Source organism: Pogona vitticeps, chromosome 5 (genome assembly GCF_051106095.1).
Source record: "Pogona vitticeps strain Pit_001003342236 chromosome 5, PviZW2.1, whole genome shotgun sequence".
In the NCBI taxonomy this organism is placed as follows: domain Eukaryota; kingdom Metazoa; phylum Chordata; class Lepidosauria; order Squamata; family Agamidae; genus Pogona; species Pogona vitticeps.
Window position 1 is genome coordinate 71,162,389 of NC_135787.1, and position 18,614 is coordinate 71,181,002.

An 18,614-nucleotide genomic window follows, 5' to 3' on the forward strand; every position below is an offset into this window, starting at 1 on the left:
TCTCATCCATCTCAGAACAGCTTTCAAGCAATTTCTGAGTAAATGTGCTATTAATTCCATCCCTGGAATTAATAAATAGAACACAAAGAGGCAGCGCTTCATGCCATCCACATGGTAGCATCTTGGATAACCTAAGACTATAGGGCAAAGCCAAGGTTCTCAAGCATCCTCCTTTGCAATGGATCAGACCTCAGACACAGACAACATTCCCTCTTAAGTTGTGTGGGTGTGTGGCTGTGCAGCACCCACAGTTTGTCTTGCTGCTCATTTGGCTCAGGTCATGGCTGAGCCTTTGTGCTCATGGAGTATGGTTTCCACTCAGTGCTGGTGGAAAATTAGAAGGAATGTTGAACATAACCCATCAGACCATCCAGGAGGAAATTAAGGTCCATGTTATTAAAACACATTGAAAAGTGCAAGAGGACTAGCACAGACACATTCCCAAGCACAAGTCAATCACCAGGGGAACTAAGACTGCATGTCTGCTTTAAAAAACAACAACAACAGATTGGAATGGATAATAAGTATCCCCCAAGATTATGATTATTCTTGCGTTATTCTTGCGTTGTTAACCTTACTTTGTTTTAAAATTGATTGGTTCCCCTTAAGTTTCCTCATCTCTTACTCATGTTTTCCAGTTACTTTTGTTGTGAAGAAAAATAATCTATAAAACATTTTGAGAAAATAGTGTGTCCCTATATGAGACAGAGGATAATAAAATATCTATATGAAAGCTGAGGCAATAGAATTGCTCTGGGACAGGTGCCAAGTGATTCAGTCTGTGCAGCCAAGTTTTATCGTCGTTTTTACCAGATGGCTTTTCTTATGACACTTTTATTGCCTTTTTATATTCCCCCTTTTGAAAAGGATGAAATATCTTTGTTACTGATAGTAATAGCTTTAAAATGTAACAGTATTTTTGATTCCACCTGTTTACCTTACGTGTCTAATATTTAGCCCCATCTTCCACTGGAATTGCTCAGAATTTTTCTAAAATAGATTTTAGCTCCTGGGCTGAAAGAGATGCCCCACCCTTGCTTTGAGCAATGCATGAGAGGAGAGACTGCATATTCAGTTTAAGATCTTTAAATTCCTCTCAGTTGCAGTGCTTGCTCTTCTTTTAGAGAAGTCCAGGCTTGTGAGAAAGCAGTATACAGGTTACTATTTTATCAAGGAGGAAGGTAGAACAGCAGACTTGTTTACCATGTGGGGAAATGCATGCGGATACTGTACTCTCAAATTCCAGTTCAAATGTTCTGCTTGACAGTGAACGTGCCATTCAAGAGATGCGTCGGCATGGCCTCTCCACATCGTCGCTGCGTGCCTCATCTCCTCTTAGCTCAACACTGAGATCTCCTTCACATTCTCCAGAGAGAGCACTTACAGTAACAACAGAACAAACAGACAAGTATGTAATTAAATAAGTTAAATGTTTACTTTTTAGACTGATTTGCATAGTGGTTCCAACATTAAATGACAGAGTAACTTTGTCCTTAGCTCTTTTCCAGGAGATCAGTATTGTGAGTCCATATTATGGATCAATATTATAACAAGCTTTGCTCTCAGTCCTCTTCAAGTCCCACACTAATTTGGGGAAAGAGGGCATATTGACAGTGTGCCTTCTGGCTTTTGTGTCCGAGTACAGTTGTATCCTTTCCTGGCTGCAGAGAAACTGCACTGCCATTTGCATACACAATGGATGGGTAATATCTGAGGATCCAGTGCCCTTTTTGGCTGTTAGACTTCAGTAAGCTGCAATCCCCTCTCCTGCCCTGAACTCTGAAAAAAAATTGTCTCTCCATAAACTTCAGGAAGTGTGATTGACTACTGTATTTGAATATAATCACTGTCTTTCCCTTTCTCGCCCCCCCCAAACATGTTTTAGACCAGAGTTCCCCCATTTAGAAACAGGATATGATTGACTCGAGCCTTCTGATATAATTAGCAGAAAGAAGCTATCCTGGAATAGATTGACTCCTATTACTATCCAGAAAAGGCAGGCATTGCTTGATGTTTCCAGTACAGGCTGTCTTGCATTCATTCCTCATCACTAGATTTGGTTATATATGCTTCTCTTTTCTGAAACATCCAGTCTCTTCTGTGGGTTTTTGCCCCATATGTTGCTGCCTTGACCAACAATATAATGTTGCTATGTAATATTCAACCTTTGGAGCCCCCAATGCGAATGAGAATTTCCTGGTCACAGGGAAAAAAATCTATGGTTGTGGCAAAATTCATACAATGCAGTCAGTTTCATATAGCTCTTAGCCCACAAATTACTGGCTTAAACATCCAGACATCAGATCCTCTGAGATCTATCCAGCGCGCACAGTTAGTCAGCGACCCAATGACAAAGTGGAGTGGCAGGCTAAGTCTATTAATGTTTTTCCAAATCTAAAAGAAGCCCTCAGTATCCTAGTAGGGCTGTAATTCCAGACAAAGCTACCCAAAATATGTGTTCCTCCACAGTTTAATATTATTCAAAGGATTTCCGCCAGGACTTTTCTAATGCTGGTATCCTTGTGGTCATTACATCTGCTGATGGCAGTGGATACAACAAAGAGACCAAGTCCAGTTCTCTTTGATCTCTGGAGAAAGATATGCAGACCACTCAGGTGCTGATAATCCAGTTTTATTTATTGATTATTTTATTTATATGCTGCCTTTTCCCAGAGAGGACTCAAGACAGCTCAGTCAATTAAAACAACATAATTAACACAATTGAAAACACAGTAAGATGTTGTATTAAAAAAAATCTTTTAAACAAGTAAGTGTTAAAAAAGTTCATATAAAACATGTAAAAGCGTATCCATCTTATTCTACAAATATACCGTCCCATAATGGCCCCAACTTGTCCAGGTCAATGAAAGGCCTGCCTAAGAGTAGGGTTTTTGTCTCCTGGCAGAAAGACAAAAAGGAGGAGGCCAATCAGACTTGCCCAAGAAAGTGCATTCCACAACCTGGGAGCAGCCACTGAAACAGTGCTCCCTTGTGTCCTCACCAAACAATCCTGTGAGTGTTTGATGAACATGCAAGGAAGAACAGCCTCTGCAGAATATCTTAAGAGCCAGGGAAGCTCATATGGGGTGATACAGTACAGTGGTGCCTTGACTTACAACCATCCTGACTTGCGACCAATTTGAGTTACGACCAGCTCTGGTCGGAAAATTTTGCTTTGACTTGCAACCGAAACTTTGAGATAACGATCAGAAAAAAGGTGGGGAATTTAAACTGCTAACCATTGATCAGCAAAGAGGCTGCTTCTCTGTAGCTCCTTCGCCCCAGCGGTTAAAGAGTGTGTGTTCAGAGAGAGGCTTCGGAGACAGTTGTGGAAGGTGGGGCAGTGAGGGGGAGGGGAGAAGAGACTGAGATTCCGTTGTAGCCACTTCGTCAATTTCATGCCTGGGGTCTGTCTCCTCCACAGATCCCCTCAGAGGATGCCTGCTTGTTTACCCGGGAGGGCAGAGCTGATAGGACGTTACTGGGGTTTACTTTCCTTTCCTGGAGTTTATTGTAAAAAGGGTAACGTTTTTTGGATCCATCACGTGCCCTTGACAGGTCCTGCCTATTGAGAAAGCCAGACCACCCAAATGGAGAGGATGATGGAGCTCTTAATAGAAACAGACACATAATAGTGAACCTTCTCAGTACTCTGCAGAATGCCTCCAACCTAGAAGGATTATTTTATTTTATTTTGGGGTGGGTTTGTTGTTTTACACATTCTGTTCTTTCTGGAGATGGGGTGTTGGTGTTTGTGTATGTGCACGCGCATGATACCTGCAGGGGGCATGGAGTGGAAGAAGAGAGGTTTTTGGAGGCAAGCAGAAACTCAAAACGTTGAGTTACGACCAACTTGAGTTACAACCATCATTCCAGAATGAATTAAGTTGTTCACAACTCAAGGCACCACTGTACTTTTAAGTGGCTTATCCACCATAACACTCTGTAAACTCATACCACATTCTTTTGGGCTGTTTTCCACTCAGTGTTACTATTTTCTATCTCTGCTATGCTGTAGAAAAGAACTGAGGTGGAACCAAAGGAATAGGCTATATATCAAAGTCTAGGTCATGCAGCTCCTACCTTTTGTGGGTAGTGAGGGGAGTTAACTCATTTGTGGATATCTTCCTCATAGACCAGAAGGACTAGTTGCTATTTGTGGTCCCCAAGTTACCCTTTCCCCCCTCTGCTGTAGACAGTCCAGTTAAATAATGGCAGTGTATCTGTGAATAATGTTTTTTGTTATAGTGTGGCCTCAGTAATCTGAAGGTTCTAGATGTAGATCCTGAAGAAAATAATATTTCTGTGTTACCATGTCCTGCTGTTTGTGTAATTATTATTTTCTTCTTCTTCTCAGAAATGTGAACTTGAAGGATTAACCAGTTACTTTAAAAACAAAACAGTAATGGAAATTTTAACATGTTTGGACTTATTGTCGGCACTGACATTAATTCTACCTCTAAAATGCTGTTAAATCATTAGCACCATATGAAACTGGAACAACTCAAAATCCTATAAGAGAATTTAATGTGCCATCAACCTTTGATGCATTCTGCTGTCAGACTTAGGCTGAGCTGTTTCTACTTACCTCTACTTCATGAGGATGGGCTCTCTACTTAGTCTGAGACCAAGAATTGAACTGGAGTAAACTTTGCAGATTGTAATATATTTATCTAAATCAAATCTAAATGTGGCACATTTCAAAGTGTACTGGAAAGCAAGCAAAAGTGGGGGGGAATAGAGAGTATTTTAAGATACCATTTTAGTTGATTTTCTGGTTGTTTTATGGTCTTTAATTCTGTATAACGCATATTTAATTATGTTTAACTCAGTGTGGTCTAATATTAACAAAATTGTGAAATCACTTTTCAAAGTACTTCTCCATTTTACCTCTAAAGTGAAGACACGTTTTGGTGTTAAGAGGCAACTCCATATCTTACAAATCTTTTACATTTTTTTTTCTCTTAATAAAATTAAAATCAGATCAGCATACTTTAAATTGGCAAGTTATTTTAAAATAAGACATGTTTCTTAGAGAAATCTGGCAATGTTATTCAAATTTTTTTCAAGTTCGGAGATAAAGTTCGAGGAGATGACACAGATGAGTTCCAGCTTTTAATGGCATAAGATGAGGCTTGTTAGGCTGAAAGACCTATTAGGTAAGTGAAGTAAGGATAATTCAAAGAATACTGATAACCTTTTAAGTTGTTGTCATAATATAATAGTAGATTCTGGAATATGTTCCTCAATAGATTCAACTATATTTAAGCCATCATGATTGTATCTTCTCCTGCCAACATTTTCTAGGTATAGAAGTGTAATTCTAGTACAGAATTGATTCAGCCCACAGATTGTCCTTTTTCTTTCTTTTCTTTTTTGTGTCTCTTTTGAAAGGAGGAAAATTATTATTATGATAATTATTATAATATAATAATAATAATAATAATAATAATAATAATTATTATTATTATTATTATTATTATTATTATTATTATTATTATTATTATTATTATTATTATTATTATTATTATTATTATTATTATTATTATGAGAGAATATCCATTGATGAGATAACAGGGAGGTCTGTGTTCAAACAAGTGTATCAAAAGCTGCATTAAATTCTGAATTGGGGTTCTTTCAGTATATTAATATTTTATACTCTTCTAATTTGTGTATTTGGTAGCATAAACATGGAATGAGAATGTGTATTATGACTAAGAGAAGAAACTTCAAATTTCAAAGCATAATTGCATTGCAGGCTGACTTGCACACATTTGAAGGACAGTTTTATTCTTCAGTTTTCATCACAGACACCAGTAAGAAGATGAGATGGTGGCGTGCAACAGAGGAGGAGTACCAAATTGACCACACCTAAACTTCTCAAATAAAATTGTTAAATAAAAATATTAAAGCATGTTTAATAATAAATATAGTTTGTATGTGTAAACTGAAATAATGGTCTCAGCAGAAAAATCTTAGTTACTGTCAATATAAGAATTGCATATTGTTTTTAAGGAATTGACAATTCCCTTTATATTTCCTCCATTATTCAAACTTGGAAGTGTCAACATAGACATAGAATAGAAAAGAGAAAGTGAACTATAACACTGTTGATATCATGTTACAGTAAAAATTTCCAAATAAGCATCAGTGCAGATCTGACTTCAGTGTCATAAAGCTTATAAGGAATATATGAGATACATTATTATAAATACTCTTGAAAATAGCTGCTAAATGTTGGGAGGGGAGAATCTTTTGGGAAGAATTGTAGCTGGTTTTAAGAAATCAGTGGCTGAAATCCTGTTGGTAACGTAAGCCAAATTGTAACTCTCAGTCTATTCCTCCCTGTAAATAGTGTTTGTCCCTGACATAATTTTCAGGAAGGGGTTCATATGCCAAGCCATTGTGTGTGGCAGGGATACTTTATTTACCAAGGAGTAACAGACTGAAAGCTACAACTTAGCTTACACTACAAACAGTATCTCAGCCAATGAAGCATAAAACTCTACATCAAATGGAATGAGAAACCTCATACGTATCCTCTCCGCTCTTCTCTTTAACGTATGCAGGTAACCGTTTAAAACAACCTACAGTTCATGCACATCCTATGGAACAAATGCTCGTTTGATTAATTCTAGTGAGAATTAAACTATGGTTTGTTATACTATTTTGTTTAAACTATAGAGGAATCACCCCCCAACTTAATGTGGCCACAAGGGAGGAGGTGAGATGGATAAAGCCCAGTGCTTGGCATAGTTAGTAGACATAGAAAGAATCCATGGTATTCTGTTACATATGAACTATGCCAGGTTTATTGCATATGTCACTATGTGACTACAAAAAATTATATTACTAAAAAAGTCCCAAGGTGTTTTTCACAATTCAGCTCTAATTTGATGTAACTGTCTTTAACGGATTCATTATCATGTTATTTTACATTTTGTATGGAACCAAAATAAAGGTATCTGAAATGGGTCCTTTGGCTTTAAAAGAGTATATCATTACTCATAATTTTAAAACAATGTTGGTATCTCAAGATACAGTGGGGTCTTGACTTAAGAATGGCTTGAGTTAAGAACATTTTGACTTAAGAACCACTCTCATAGGAAAATATTGACTTGACTTACATACTTAGATTTGAGTTAAGAACTGAAAAAAACCACGTGGGAGGCAGGGAAAGTGCAAAATTTGAACTTTCAGTTAACTGTTGGCCATTGAAAAGGGTGCCTGTCTGCTTCCTCGCTCCTCCCAGCGTTTAGAGAGTGGATTGGGAGTCTTCAGACTGCCTGGTACTGCCCGGACTGTATTTTCCCTGCCTTCCCTGAACCTTTCTTGACCTAAGAAAAAAAGAAACAAAATATCCCCCTCTAGTGGTCGAAGGCAGAATAGCAGCTTCCCATTAGTTTCTATGGACGGAAAAGAGCAGATACGGATCAAATGGTTTTCAATGCATTCCTATGGGAAATGCAGATTTGACCTGAGAACTTTTTGACTTGAGAACCGCCTTCCAATACGGATTAAGTTCTCAAGTCAAGACCCCACTGTATCTGAATAAACTAGCCATTTTGTTTAAATGTTTTCAAATGTTAGAAGTAAAAATCAAATTGTGTGTTGCAGAACAAGTTAAAGCCATTGTCCCTGTGAACATAAAGCCACTTCAAAGCCTACATCTGTTGAATCTTCCTTCAGCATGAACTTGTCTGTCATACCCTAAAACTGTGTACGCCAGTGTACTATGGCCATGGTTCCTGTCAGCTACAAAGCCCAATTCACTACAATGTTTCCTGGAGCTCTAACTCAGTGGTAGAGCATATGCTATGCTTGTAAAGGGTCTCAGATTCTGTCTAAGATCCTATTGGCTGAAATTTTGTTGCTTAGCATAGTAAGTTGCAAATAGAGTAGGACCACCGAATCATTGGGGATTTGATTAGTCAATTCCTCTCTTTTCCTTTGGTTCAATGGGCCTAGTCCACTTGTGGCTTACTATGCTAAGCAGCAGGATTTCAGTCATTGTGTCATATGCCTACAACTTCTGTCATGCAAGCAGTTGCCCTTCATTGACCCCTAAAGAACACCAGTATCCTTGTGAGTGGGTTCAACTTTGGGAAAATCTCATTCCCTTTTTCATTTCCTCAAAAAGTGGAGACAGACCTTCTTCATAAAAGTTTTATTTTTAAACACCAGAGAACCATGAAGAAAAACTTCAGTCGGAACAACGGTTCCCTCAGTTTCCCTCCATTCAACATAACAGTCCCTTAACCTGGGCATCACAAGAGAGTTCACCATTGGGTGTTCACTCCAAACAGTTTGCATTCTGTGGGTTTTCTTGTGGTACTGCAACAGGTACCAAGCCCACTCTCCCTCCGTGGCCATTTCTGGATGGGACATCACCACCAGTTTGGCTCCCTTCTTCCCTTGATCTTTCTTTTTGGGATAGACACATACCATCCATTCCACTAGTTCTGATTGCCTCAGCTGGACTGCCAATCCTCTTCTTTGCCTTTTCCGCTCTTCTCCCTTTTCCTATCTTACTCCCCTCGGGTCTCACGTTGCGATATTGCTGTCTCTATTTTCTCTAGGGCAGTTTCGTTTTAACACACTCCTGTTCAGGGGTCTTCCATTTCTAACCAACCCCATCCTAGAAGATAGTCATCTTCCTTCACCTCCTTTCCTTTTTCTCCTCTTCCTTTGCCTCCTCAGTCTCTCAGTATAGCTCTCTTTTCCCTTCCTATGCCCCTGGCCCCCTTCATGGATTGCTGCCTTGCCGTGGCGAAGGGGCATGAGTAACTCAGAGAAGCTATGGGCTATGCCGTGCAGGGACACCCAAGATGGACAGGACATAGTGGAGAGTTCCGACTAAATGCAATCCACCTGGAGTAGGAAATGGCAATGCCACTCCAGTATCTTTGCCAAGAACGCCCCATGATCAGAAACAAAAGGCTAAAAGATATGACGCTGGAAGATGGGCCCCTCAGGTCGCAAGGCGTCCAATGCTGCTGAGGAAGAGCAGAGGACAAGTGCAAGTAGCTCCAGAGCTAATGAAGTGGTTGTGCCAAAGCCGAAAGGACGCTCAGCTGTGGACGTGCCTGGAAGTGAAAGGAAAGTCCAATGCTACAAAGAAAAATACTGCATAGGGACCTGGAATGTAAGATCTATGAACGTTGGGAAGCTGGAAGTGGTCAAACAGGAGATGGCAAGAATAAACATCGATATCCTGGGCATCAGCGAACTAAAATGGACAGGAATGGGCGAATTCAGCTCAGATGATTATCATATCTACTATTGTGGGCAAGAATCCCGTAGAAGGAATCGAGCAGCCTTCATAGTCAACAAAAGAGTGGGAAAAGCTGTAATGGGATACAATCTCAAAAATGATAGAATGATGTCAATACGAATCCAAGGCAGGCCTTTCAACATCACAATAATCCAAGTTTATGCACCAACCAACAGTGCTGAGGAGACTGAAATTGAAAAATTTTATGAAGATTTACAACACCTTCTAGAACTGACACCAAAGAAAGATGTTCTTCTCATTCTAGGGGACCGGAATGCTGAAGTAGGGAGCCAAGAGATAGAAGGTGCAACAGGGAAGTTTGGCCTTGGAGTTCAGAACGAAGCAGGACAAAGGCTAATAGAGTTTTGTCAAGAGAACAAGCTGGTCATCACAAACACTCTTTTCCAACAACACAAGAGGCGACCCTATACATGGAAATCACCAGATGGGCAATATCGAAATCAGATTGACTATATTCTCTGCAGCCAAAGATGGAGAAGCTCTATACAGTCAGCAAAAACAAGACCTGGAGCTGATTGTGGCTCTGATCATCAGCTTCTTATAGCAAAACTCAAGCTTAAAGTGAAGAAAGTAGGAAAAACCACTGGGCTAGTCAGGTATAATCTAAACCAAATCCCTTATGAATACACAGTGGAAGTAAAGAACAGATTTAAGGAACTCGATTTGGTGGACAGTGCCTGAAGAACTTTGGATAGAGGCTCGTAACATTGTACAGGAGGCAGCAACAAAAACCATCCCAAAGAAAAGGAAATGCAAGAAAGCAAAGTGGCTGTCCAATGAGGCCATAGAAATACGTAGCAGAGAGGAGAAGGGAAACAAAATGCAAGGGAGATAGGGAAAGCTACAGAAAATTGAATGCAGACTTCCAAAGAATAGCAAGGAGAGACAAGAGGGCCTTCTTAAATGAACAATGCAAAGAAATAGAGGAAAATAACAGAAAAGGAAAAACCAGAGATCTGTTCAGGAAAATTGGAGATATTAGAGGAACATTTCGTTCAAAGATGAACATGATAAAGGACAAAAAAGGGAGGGACCTAACAGAAGCAGAAGACATCAAGAAGAGGTGGCAAGAATACACAGAGGAATTATATCAGAAAGAGTTGGATATCCCAGACAACCCAGACATTGTAGTTGCTGACCTTGAGCCAGACATCCTGGAGAGTGAAGTCAAGTGGGCCTTAGAAAGCCTGGCTAACAACAAGGCCAGTGGAGATGATGACATTCCAGTTGAACTATTTAAAATCTTAAAAGAATGCTGTTAAGGTGCTACATTCAATATGCCAGCAAGTTTGGAAAACTCAACAGTGGCCAGAGGATTGGAAAAGATCAATCTACATCCCAATCCCAAAGAAAGGCAGTGCCAATGAATGCTCCAACTACCACACAATTGCACTCATTTCAAACGCTAGCAAGGTTATGCTCAAAATCCTACAAGGTAGGCTTCAGCAATATGTGGACCAAGAACTCCCAGAAATACAAGCTGGATTCCGAAGGGGCAGAGGAACTAGAGACCAAATTGCTAACATGCGCTGGATTATGGAGAAAGCCAGAGAGTTCCAGAAAAATATCTACTTCTGCTTAATTGACTATGCAAAAGCCTTCGACTGTGTGGATCACAGCAAATTATGGGAAGTCCTTAAAGAAATGGGAGTGCCTGACCACCTTGTCTGTCTCCTGAGAAACCTATATGTGGGACAGGAAGCAACAGTTAGAACTGGATATGGAACAACTGATTGGTTCAAAATTGGGAAAGGAGTAAGACAAGGCTGCATATTGTCCCCCGGCTTATTTAACTTATATGCAGAATACATCATGCGGAAGGCTGGACTGGAGGAATCCCAAGCCGGAATTAAGATTGCCGGAAGAAATATCAACAATCTCAGATATGCAGATGATACCACTTTGATGGCAGAAAGTGAGGAGGAATTAAAGAACCTAGTAATGAGGGTGAAAGAGGAGAGTGCAAAAAACGGTCTGAAACTCAACATCAAAAAAACTAAGATAATGGCCACTGGTCCTATTACCTCCTGGCAAATAGAAGGGGAAGATGTGGAGGCAGTGACAGATTTTACTTTCTTGGGCTCCATGATCACTGCAGATGGAGACAGCAGCCACGAAATTAAAAGATGCCTGCTTCTGGGGAGGAAAGCGATGACAAACCTTGACAGCATCTTAAAAAGCAGAGACATCACCTTGCCAACAAAAGTCCGAATAGTCAAAGCTATGGTTTTTCCTGTCGTGATGTATGGAAGTGAGAGCTGGACCATAAAGAAAGCTGACCGCCGAACAATTAATGGCTTTGAATTGTGGTGCTGGAGGAGGCTCTTGAGAGTCCCCTGGACTGCAAGGAGAACAAACCTATTAATTCTAAAGGAAATCAACCCTGAGTGCTCACTGGAAGGACAGATCCTGAAGCTGAGGCTCCAGTACTTTGGCCATCTGATAAGAAGAGAAGACTCCTTGGAAAAGACCTTGATGTTAGGAAAGTGTGAGGGCAAGAGGAGAAGGGGACCACCGAGGATGAGATGGCTGGACAGTATCTGCGAAGTAACCAACATGAAATTGACAGAACTCCGGGAGGCAGTGGAAGATAGGAGGGCCTGGTGTGCTCTGGTCCATGGGGTCACGAAGAGTCGGACACGACGAAACGAAATGAAATGATGCCCCTGTCACCAGATATCCCTTTACTATTGGCTCCTCCCTTTTCTCACCCTCCTCGTGCTCTTCTTTCCTGCTCTTTTTCTCCTATCAGCGTATATGCTGTCTCATATCCCTCTGTGGTGGGCTCTGGAGGGGACAGCTTACACTCCTCTTTTCTGTTGGGAAGTGGTTCCCACAATCCTAAACATATTTGCACATGTAGTAGTTTTCTTGCAGATGTTTGCAAAAGTGGTTGCGCTGTAGTGCGTATGAGGGGGTGCTGATACATATTGAGCCTTATCCAGAAAAAAATTGAGCTAGAAAGCTATAAGCTACAGGGTGTATTGGCCAATTTGTCTATATTCAACAGTGCAAAAATCAACTACCTATGATTTTAACTTTTCATTTTCCAGTCCAAAGTGAACATGGTGGCACCTCCAGAAAAGTTCAATGTGGAAGAGCATAGGACCATAATCAAGTTCCTATTTCTCCAAGGGAAAGGTGCAAAGCAGATCTATGATGAAATGTCACAAACTATGGGTGACAGTGACCCTTCATATGCAATAGTTAAATGTTGGGTTGTCAATTTTAAAACTGGCCATTTCAGAGTTGAAAGTGAGAAACCCAGTGGAAGGCCTATTTCTGTGCCTGCAAATGTGAAAGCCATCCATGACATGATCATGGTGGACCACCGAATATCAGCCAAAAGTATTGCTATATATCTGAGAATATCATGTGAGAGAGTTGGTGCCATTATCCATAACGACTTTGAAATGAGAAAGCTGGCAGCAGAGTGGATCCCCAAACTTTTGACAACCGAACAAAAGAGGAAACGTGTGGTGTCATCAGTGGCTGTTTTGGAAAATTTTGCAAGAAATGAGTCAGATTTCCTGGGCAAACTGGTAACTGGTGATGAGACGTGGATGTACTGTTACGATCCTGAGACAAAGGAACTGCCTAAGGAATGGAGGCGCAGTGGTTGCCCCAGGCCAAAGAAGTTCCGAGTGCAAAGGTCAGTGCAGAAGCAAATGGCAACAGGTTTTTTGGGATAAAAAGGGAGTTCTGCTGGTGGACTACCTCCAAGAGGGTTCAACCATCAATGCAAAAGGTTACTGCACTTGATGAAGTTGAGGCAAAACATCAAGGAAAAACGTTGAGGAAAGCTCTCCAAAGATGTCATCCTGTTGCATGACAGCGCCTTGTCACACTGCAGGTGAAAAAATGGCAAAACCTACGTCCTTAGGCTTTCAAGTGATGCCCCACCCACTCTATTCTCCTGACCTGGCTCCTATTATCTGTTCCCCAAACTGAAAAACGCCTAAAGGGACAACGAATTGGGAGTGTTCTGGAGGCAACTAATGCTGCAAATGAGTGGTTGCACCAGCAGTCGGAAAAAATTTATTTGCAGGGCTTCTTAATAAAACCCTTCATGGATTGCTGCCTTGTGGCGAAGGGGCTTGAGTAATTCAGTGAAGCTATAGGCTGTGCCGTGCAGGAACACCCAAGACAGACAGGTCATAGTGGAGGGTTCTGACTAAACATGATCCACCTGGAGCAGGAACTGGCAAGCCACTCCGGTATCTTTCTGTTGTGATATGTATAAAGCAGCAGTCTGGTGGTGGTTTATGCTCTGTGAATGTCAAGCAGGACTCTGGCCTGATTTTGACTGGTGGTGTCATGTTCCAAGCCAGTGATCAACAAGGTGCCTCTAGAAAGGACTGAAAGAAGATATGATGGCAAGAGTCTTCCAAGGAATTGGATAGAAATATTTTTCTTTTGATTGTGAAGTCCCACTTAGCTATGGTGACTGATAAATTTCCCTGCTATATCCTCCATTAATTTGTTGCTTTGCTGTTTATAATTTTCATATTACACATTCATTGGATGTTGTCATTTTTTGCATCCAGTTTGGAGATACAGTTTTGGAGTGCTAATCTGTAAAACATTCCAGGCCTAACTTAATAGCTGCTTAGAGTAGGGGAACCTGTGCATCAAGGACTGGAGCTGACAGCAGTAATACTGGTGCAGACTGACTGAATTATAGCCAGTATTTTTTTGGCAGGTATAGGAGAGCAGTGAGCTGGTATTCCTCAGTGAGTTGGAGAACACCGTTCCAGAGCCAGAAGCTAGTTGTTTGACTGCATCTTGTCTCCTCGGAGAGGGGCCAGTTGAGATCACCCTGACCTTACCTAGTTGATGGGGTTATGTTCTGTGCCACCTGTGTGGTCTTTGCCCCAGAGCACTATCAGGAGGCGGGACTGGAAAGCACTCTGTTGCTAAACTTCAGAATCAACTTGAGAACACGTAATGATTGTCATATGGACAGCACCAACAATGCAGTACTCCTAGCAAATTTGGGTAGTGTGGGCGGCATATAAATTAAATAAATAAATAAATAAATAAATAAATTGTTCAGATGGATTTGTAGAAGTTATTTAATGTTAAGTCAATGAAGTAACATGTATGGTCTGAAAATGAATGAAAACCAATTTCATAGTAATGTGTAAAAAGGAAATGACTCAAGTGCAGTTAGAGATCCAAAATATATAACATATTCAGAAACAATACTTGGGGATTTTATTGAACGAACTAGTGAGAGTACAGCTGTGAATAGAAATGGTCTAGAGAAGTTTCTTTAAAATTTTAAAATAATAAAATAAGCAAAAAAACCCCACATAAATTTGACTTTGACAAAGTGCACTTTTGTGCTCTGAATTCTCTGTTCTCAGTGGCATAAAACTGTAGACCGGCTTTCTGCTTTTCTCTGGCATCTACTTATCTGAAATGACATAAATGTCACTTCAGGTATGTAGATAGTAGGAGAAATGTCACAGAGGCTGTATGATGCTTATTTTCTAGGTGTGTATCTGCAACACACACGTCATCTTAAATTTGTTGTTTTAATGTACTGTACACACACATGGTGTAGTAGATAATGTCAGGCTAGGAGTTGAGAGGTAAAGATAAGTCCCTGCTCAGCCATGGAAATTCACACGGGTTGATAATGGTAAATTTGTACATCTCACATACTTTGAAAATCTCATTAGGGTGGCTGCAAATTAGAAGTGACTTGACAGCACAGCAACAACAAGCTGCTGCAACAGCCCAAGTCATGCTGGAGAAAATTGCATGCAGCTTGCCCCCAATGTATTGTCCTTTGTCCAATCAGTCATTAGGCAACCAATTGTGCAGAGCAGGAGAGTCCATTTGCAAGAATTCCCTTTTCTGTTTTTTTTTTTTTTTTTTTTTTTTTCAATTCAGTTCTGGCCACTGTGGTGGTGTGGTGTGTGCAAAAGATACTGTACTAATGTTTGACTATGTTGGTCCCACCCCAGAATAATTGCTGCAGGCACTGAATCCCCTCTCTGATCTGAGGAAGGCATAACATGTTTAATAACATTAACTTTCATGTGAATTATCCTCATGACAAAATGCCCTGCACAGATTTTTGTATAATTTTTCTGTGGCATTCACAAATAACTTTGTGCGTGGTAGGAATCACATAAACAGCTATTTCCAGTTCAAGGCTACTGTCCAGCCCACACAAAGTTCTGGTGTTCTGGCTGGTATGCCCTTTCTACACATCAGAAACGTATTTCCCTCAAGTGATCGAAGGATGGGTTGCAGTTCTTCAACTGGTGGTTACCACTATCTTCTTTTTCAGCCTGAGTTATATTGGGGGGGGGGGGGGGAATTATCAGAAAAAGGCAGCTGGGGCAATTTGACTTGTTTCAAACTATGCCCCCATGAACCCCCCCCTCCCCCAGGGGGGCTGCACTGCTTTGTCTGGCCTTCTGTAAAGCCATTTTATTTCCATATGGACTGATGGTATGACATTGGGATATAGGTAGACATGCTTGAAGGACAACACGCCGTGTTCTATAGAATCCTGATGCCCTTCCAGTGACTCAATGGATAAAAAATCTGAAGTTATTCTTACATTGTCTTGGTAGCCTGTGTATGAAAGGCAATTCGCAAAATAATAATAATAATAATAATAATAATAATAATAATAATAATAATAATAATAATAATAATAATAATAATAATAATAATAATAATAATAATAATAATAATAATAGGTGGTGTTAGATGAAAAGCTGGATCCGAGGAGAATCGATAAACGGTTTGAGACACAGCGCTGTCGGCCCTGAACGGTCAGGTGCAGTCGAAATCCCTGAGAAGACCAGAGGGCAGAGAGAGGCTGGGACTCATCCTGACCATCCGGCACCGTGGCAGCGGACGGGAAAAGAAGCCTTCTCTACTATAGAGCCGCAGCAACTGAAGGATGCCGCTTGGTTCCGCCGCCTCCGGACACCTTAGAGGAGGCATCCCCGTGTCCTAACGTCTTCTCCTTCCCACCGGCCCCGCTGACCCGGCGAAGAGTCGCGCCCGTCTCTTAACAGAGGCGCCGCCAGGCGAGGCTTCCAGGATCCGGACTGTTTACCTGGCAGGCGGAGGCTACGAAACCCAGGGCTCGCCTCGCCCTAAAAATCAAGGCGACGACCCCTCCCTTCTCAGTTCGAGGTTGCAGTGCGGGCGGGGGGGGGAGAGAGAGAGTGAGAGTGAGAGAGCCAGCGGGCGAAGGAGCGAGCGAGCCAGCAAGCATGTGATCGCTTGCACTGAATCCAGGCGGCTGCTCGCTTTGCCCTGGTGTGGCAGCAACGCGGAGAGAGCAATGGAGGATGTGTGAGGGAGCGGGCTGGGCGGCTGCTGCTGGTGGTGGTGGTGGCGGGATCGGGAGCAAGAGGAGAAGTCCGCCCAAATTCCTCCCCGCCAGTTGAAGGTTGGAGACGAGGTAGGACCACCGCCTGCGGCGCTCCCTTTTGTTCTTCTTCCTCGGGGTCCCCCCCCCCGCTCCCCAGTCCCTTTTTAAAGCCTTGACGGGTAGCAGAAGTTTGCCTTCCAGTTGTGTCCTCGCCTCGGGCGCCGGGAGCGCCTCGCGGTCTTATTCCCTCCCCAGCCACCGACCCAGTCTTGGCACAAACGTCTCGCTTTGCATGGAGGGGGACGCCGTCCTCGCCTATTGTTGCAGGGGAGACGGATGTGTGCCGGCGATCTGGCGATGGTGGTGGTGCGTTTCGTTGGAAAGGCTGGCACTGCTTACTGTCAGTCAGCCTGAGGGGGAAGGATACGCTTTCTGGGGGTGGGGGCGGGAAGGTATTTAGGGAGCATCAGCCACGAGAAGCTGCTATGAGGTGGGTAGGAGGAAAAAGAAAAGCAAGGTTACTCTGTATTATTGTTTGGGCAGCTGTCCTACAACGACAAATTGAAACAAGCTCTATGGAGGATCAGGAGGGTTACCATGCCTCGATTTTTGTGCCGGGTAGATTCGCAGAGCCTACGTGCCCACTGATGCTTGCGTTTATTTATGTATTTCCTTACGCGGTCAGGTTTTTGTTTAAACCTTCCATTCGTCTTTCCTTAGAGGCAGAAAAGAGGGAAAGACATGGCTCTTTATTATTATTATTATTATTATTATTATTATTATTATTATTATTATTATTATTATTATTATTATTATTATTATTATTATTATTATTATTAGGCTTCCTCTCGCTCCTTCCCTGCTTCATCTCCAGAGCTGCATTGCTTTGTCTAACCTTCTCTAAAGCCATTTATCACAGGACCAGGTCACCATATTTTAATGAGCTGTGAAATCTGCTGGTTGTCGTGGATGAAATATAGTGTCTTTTTCCCACACACTTTCTTCTTCTGCCCCCTCCCGCTCCTAAAACTGGATCAAGTGCACTAAAAGGTTGCCAAGAATGGGAAACCGGAAGAGTTGTCATTCACATTTTTCTTACATCTTCCATAGATGGGCTTGTCATTCATTCATGCGCACATGCATGCACGCACACACGCGCACGCAACATGGCTAGATCAGATTAATTATTCTTTCCTCCCCCAAGTGACTGAAAATTCTGCATGTTGGAAACACAAACTGTTGTGTCTAGCTCTAGTAGGTTATCAAGGGGGGAAAGTACCTGCAGGTTGCAAGCCTTCTTTGGGATTTAGAAAAGATCCCCCTTGATGTCTGAAGGATTAAAGGAGAACTAGAAACCACAACTACACATGTTGAAATTTTAATGTGGTTAACAATAGCACTGCTGAAACTGAGCTGCTGGGAGAAGGGAAGAGGTTAGCAGAGAGCAGGGAAAGTGCCCTTTACAACTGCAACAATGAGCGCCATAAACCACAAAATGTATTCTTGGGTTCTAAGCCACCCCCACCCCCACCCCAAGATATATGGGTGGCAATTCCAATATATGCATAGTAGGGGCTTAATAGAGTAGAGGTAGAATAGTTTGCTTTAAAAGCATAAAATAAAAGATTAATAAACGGTAAGTAAGCTGTGTTGCTGAATGAGAAGGAGGAAAATCTAAAACCATTGAAGAGCAGTCATTTAATAAAAGGGAACAGAAATGGTGACCCACTTTCTCAAGTAGTGTTTATTTTGTTATCCTGTTTTATACAACACTTTTCTGAATATAAAACCTTGCAGTGTGACTTGGGTATGTAGCACCCCCTACACAGACACACACAAACACACACACAGAGAGAGAGAGAGAGAGAGAGGAAATCAACACATAACAAATAATGAGGAATTCTCACAGGACAATGAGAACAGGCTCTAGGAAGGTCTCTGCCTACTTTTTCTTCCAACCGTTGCTGGTAC

General features: G+C 41.7%; 2 protein-coding genes across 16 annotated transcripts in view; both read left to right on the forward strand.

The window, feature by feature from the left end:
• CEP135 (centrosomal protein 135) overlaps positions 1 to 5,928 on the forward strand; it is a 50,409-nt gene extending 44,481 nt beyond the window's left edge. For 4 of the 11 annotated variants that reach the window (XM_078394686.1, XM_073001230.2, XM_078394687.1 and 1 more), the window contains exons 25-27: positions 1,247 to 1,408; positions 5,071 to 5,159; positions 5,811 to 5,928. In XM_078394686.1, the coding sequence (XP_078250812.1) occupies positions 1,247 to 1,408; positions 5,071 to 5,119 (211 nt within the window). In that variant the 3' untranslated portion in view covers positions 5,120 to 5,159; positions 5,811 to 5,928. Of the gene's footprint in view, positions 1 to 1,246; positions 1,409 to 4,357; positions 4,928 to 5,070; positions 5,160 to 5,758 lie in introns of those variants that run through there. The other 7 variants (XM_078394688.1, XM_078394690.1, XM_078394692.1 and 4 more) reach the window with 7 other exon arrangements.
• A 10,546-nt stretch (positions 5,929 to 16,474) lies between these two features.
• CRACD (capping protein inhibiting regulator of actin dynamics) overlaps positions 16,475 to 18,614 on the forward strand; it is a 179,006-nt gene continuing 176,866 nt past the window's right edge. For 3 of the 5 annotated variants that reach the window (XM_078394696.1, XM_073001219.2, XM_073001220.2), the window contains exon 1: positions 16,475 to 16,733. The gene's annotated coding sequence lies outside the window, so the exon portion shown is untranslated. The remainder of the gene's footprint in view (positions 16,734 to 18,614) is intronic. The other 2 variants (XM_078394698.1, XM_078394699.1) reach the window with 1 other exon arrangement.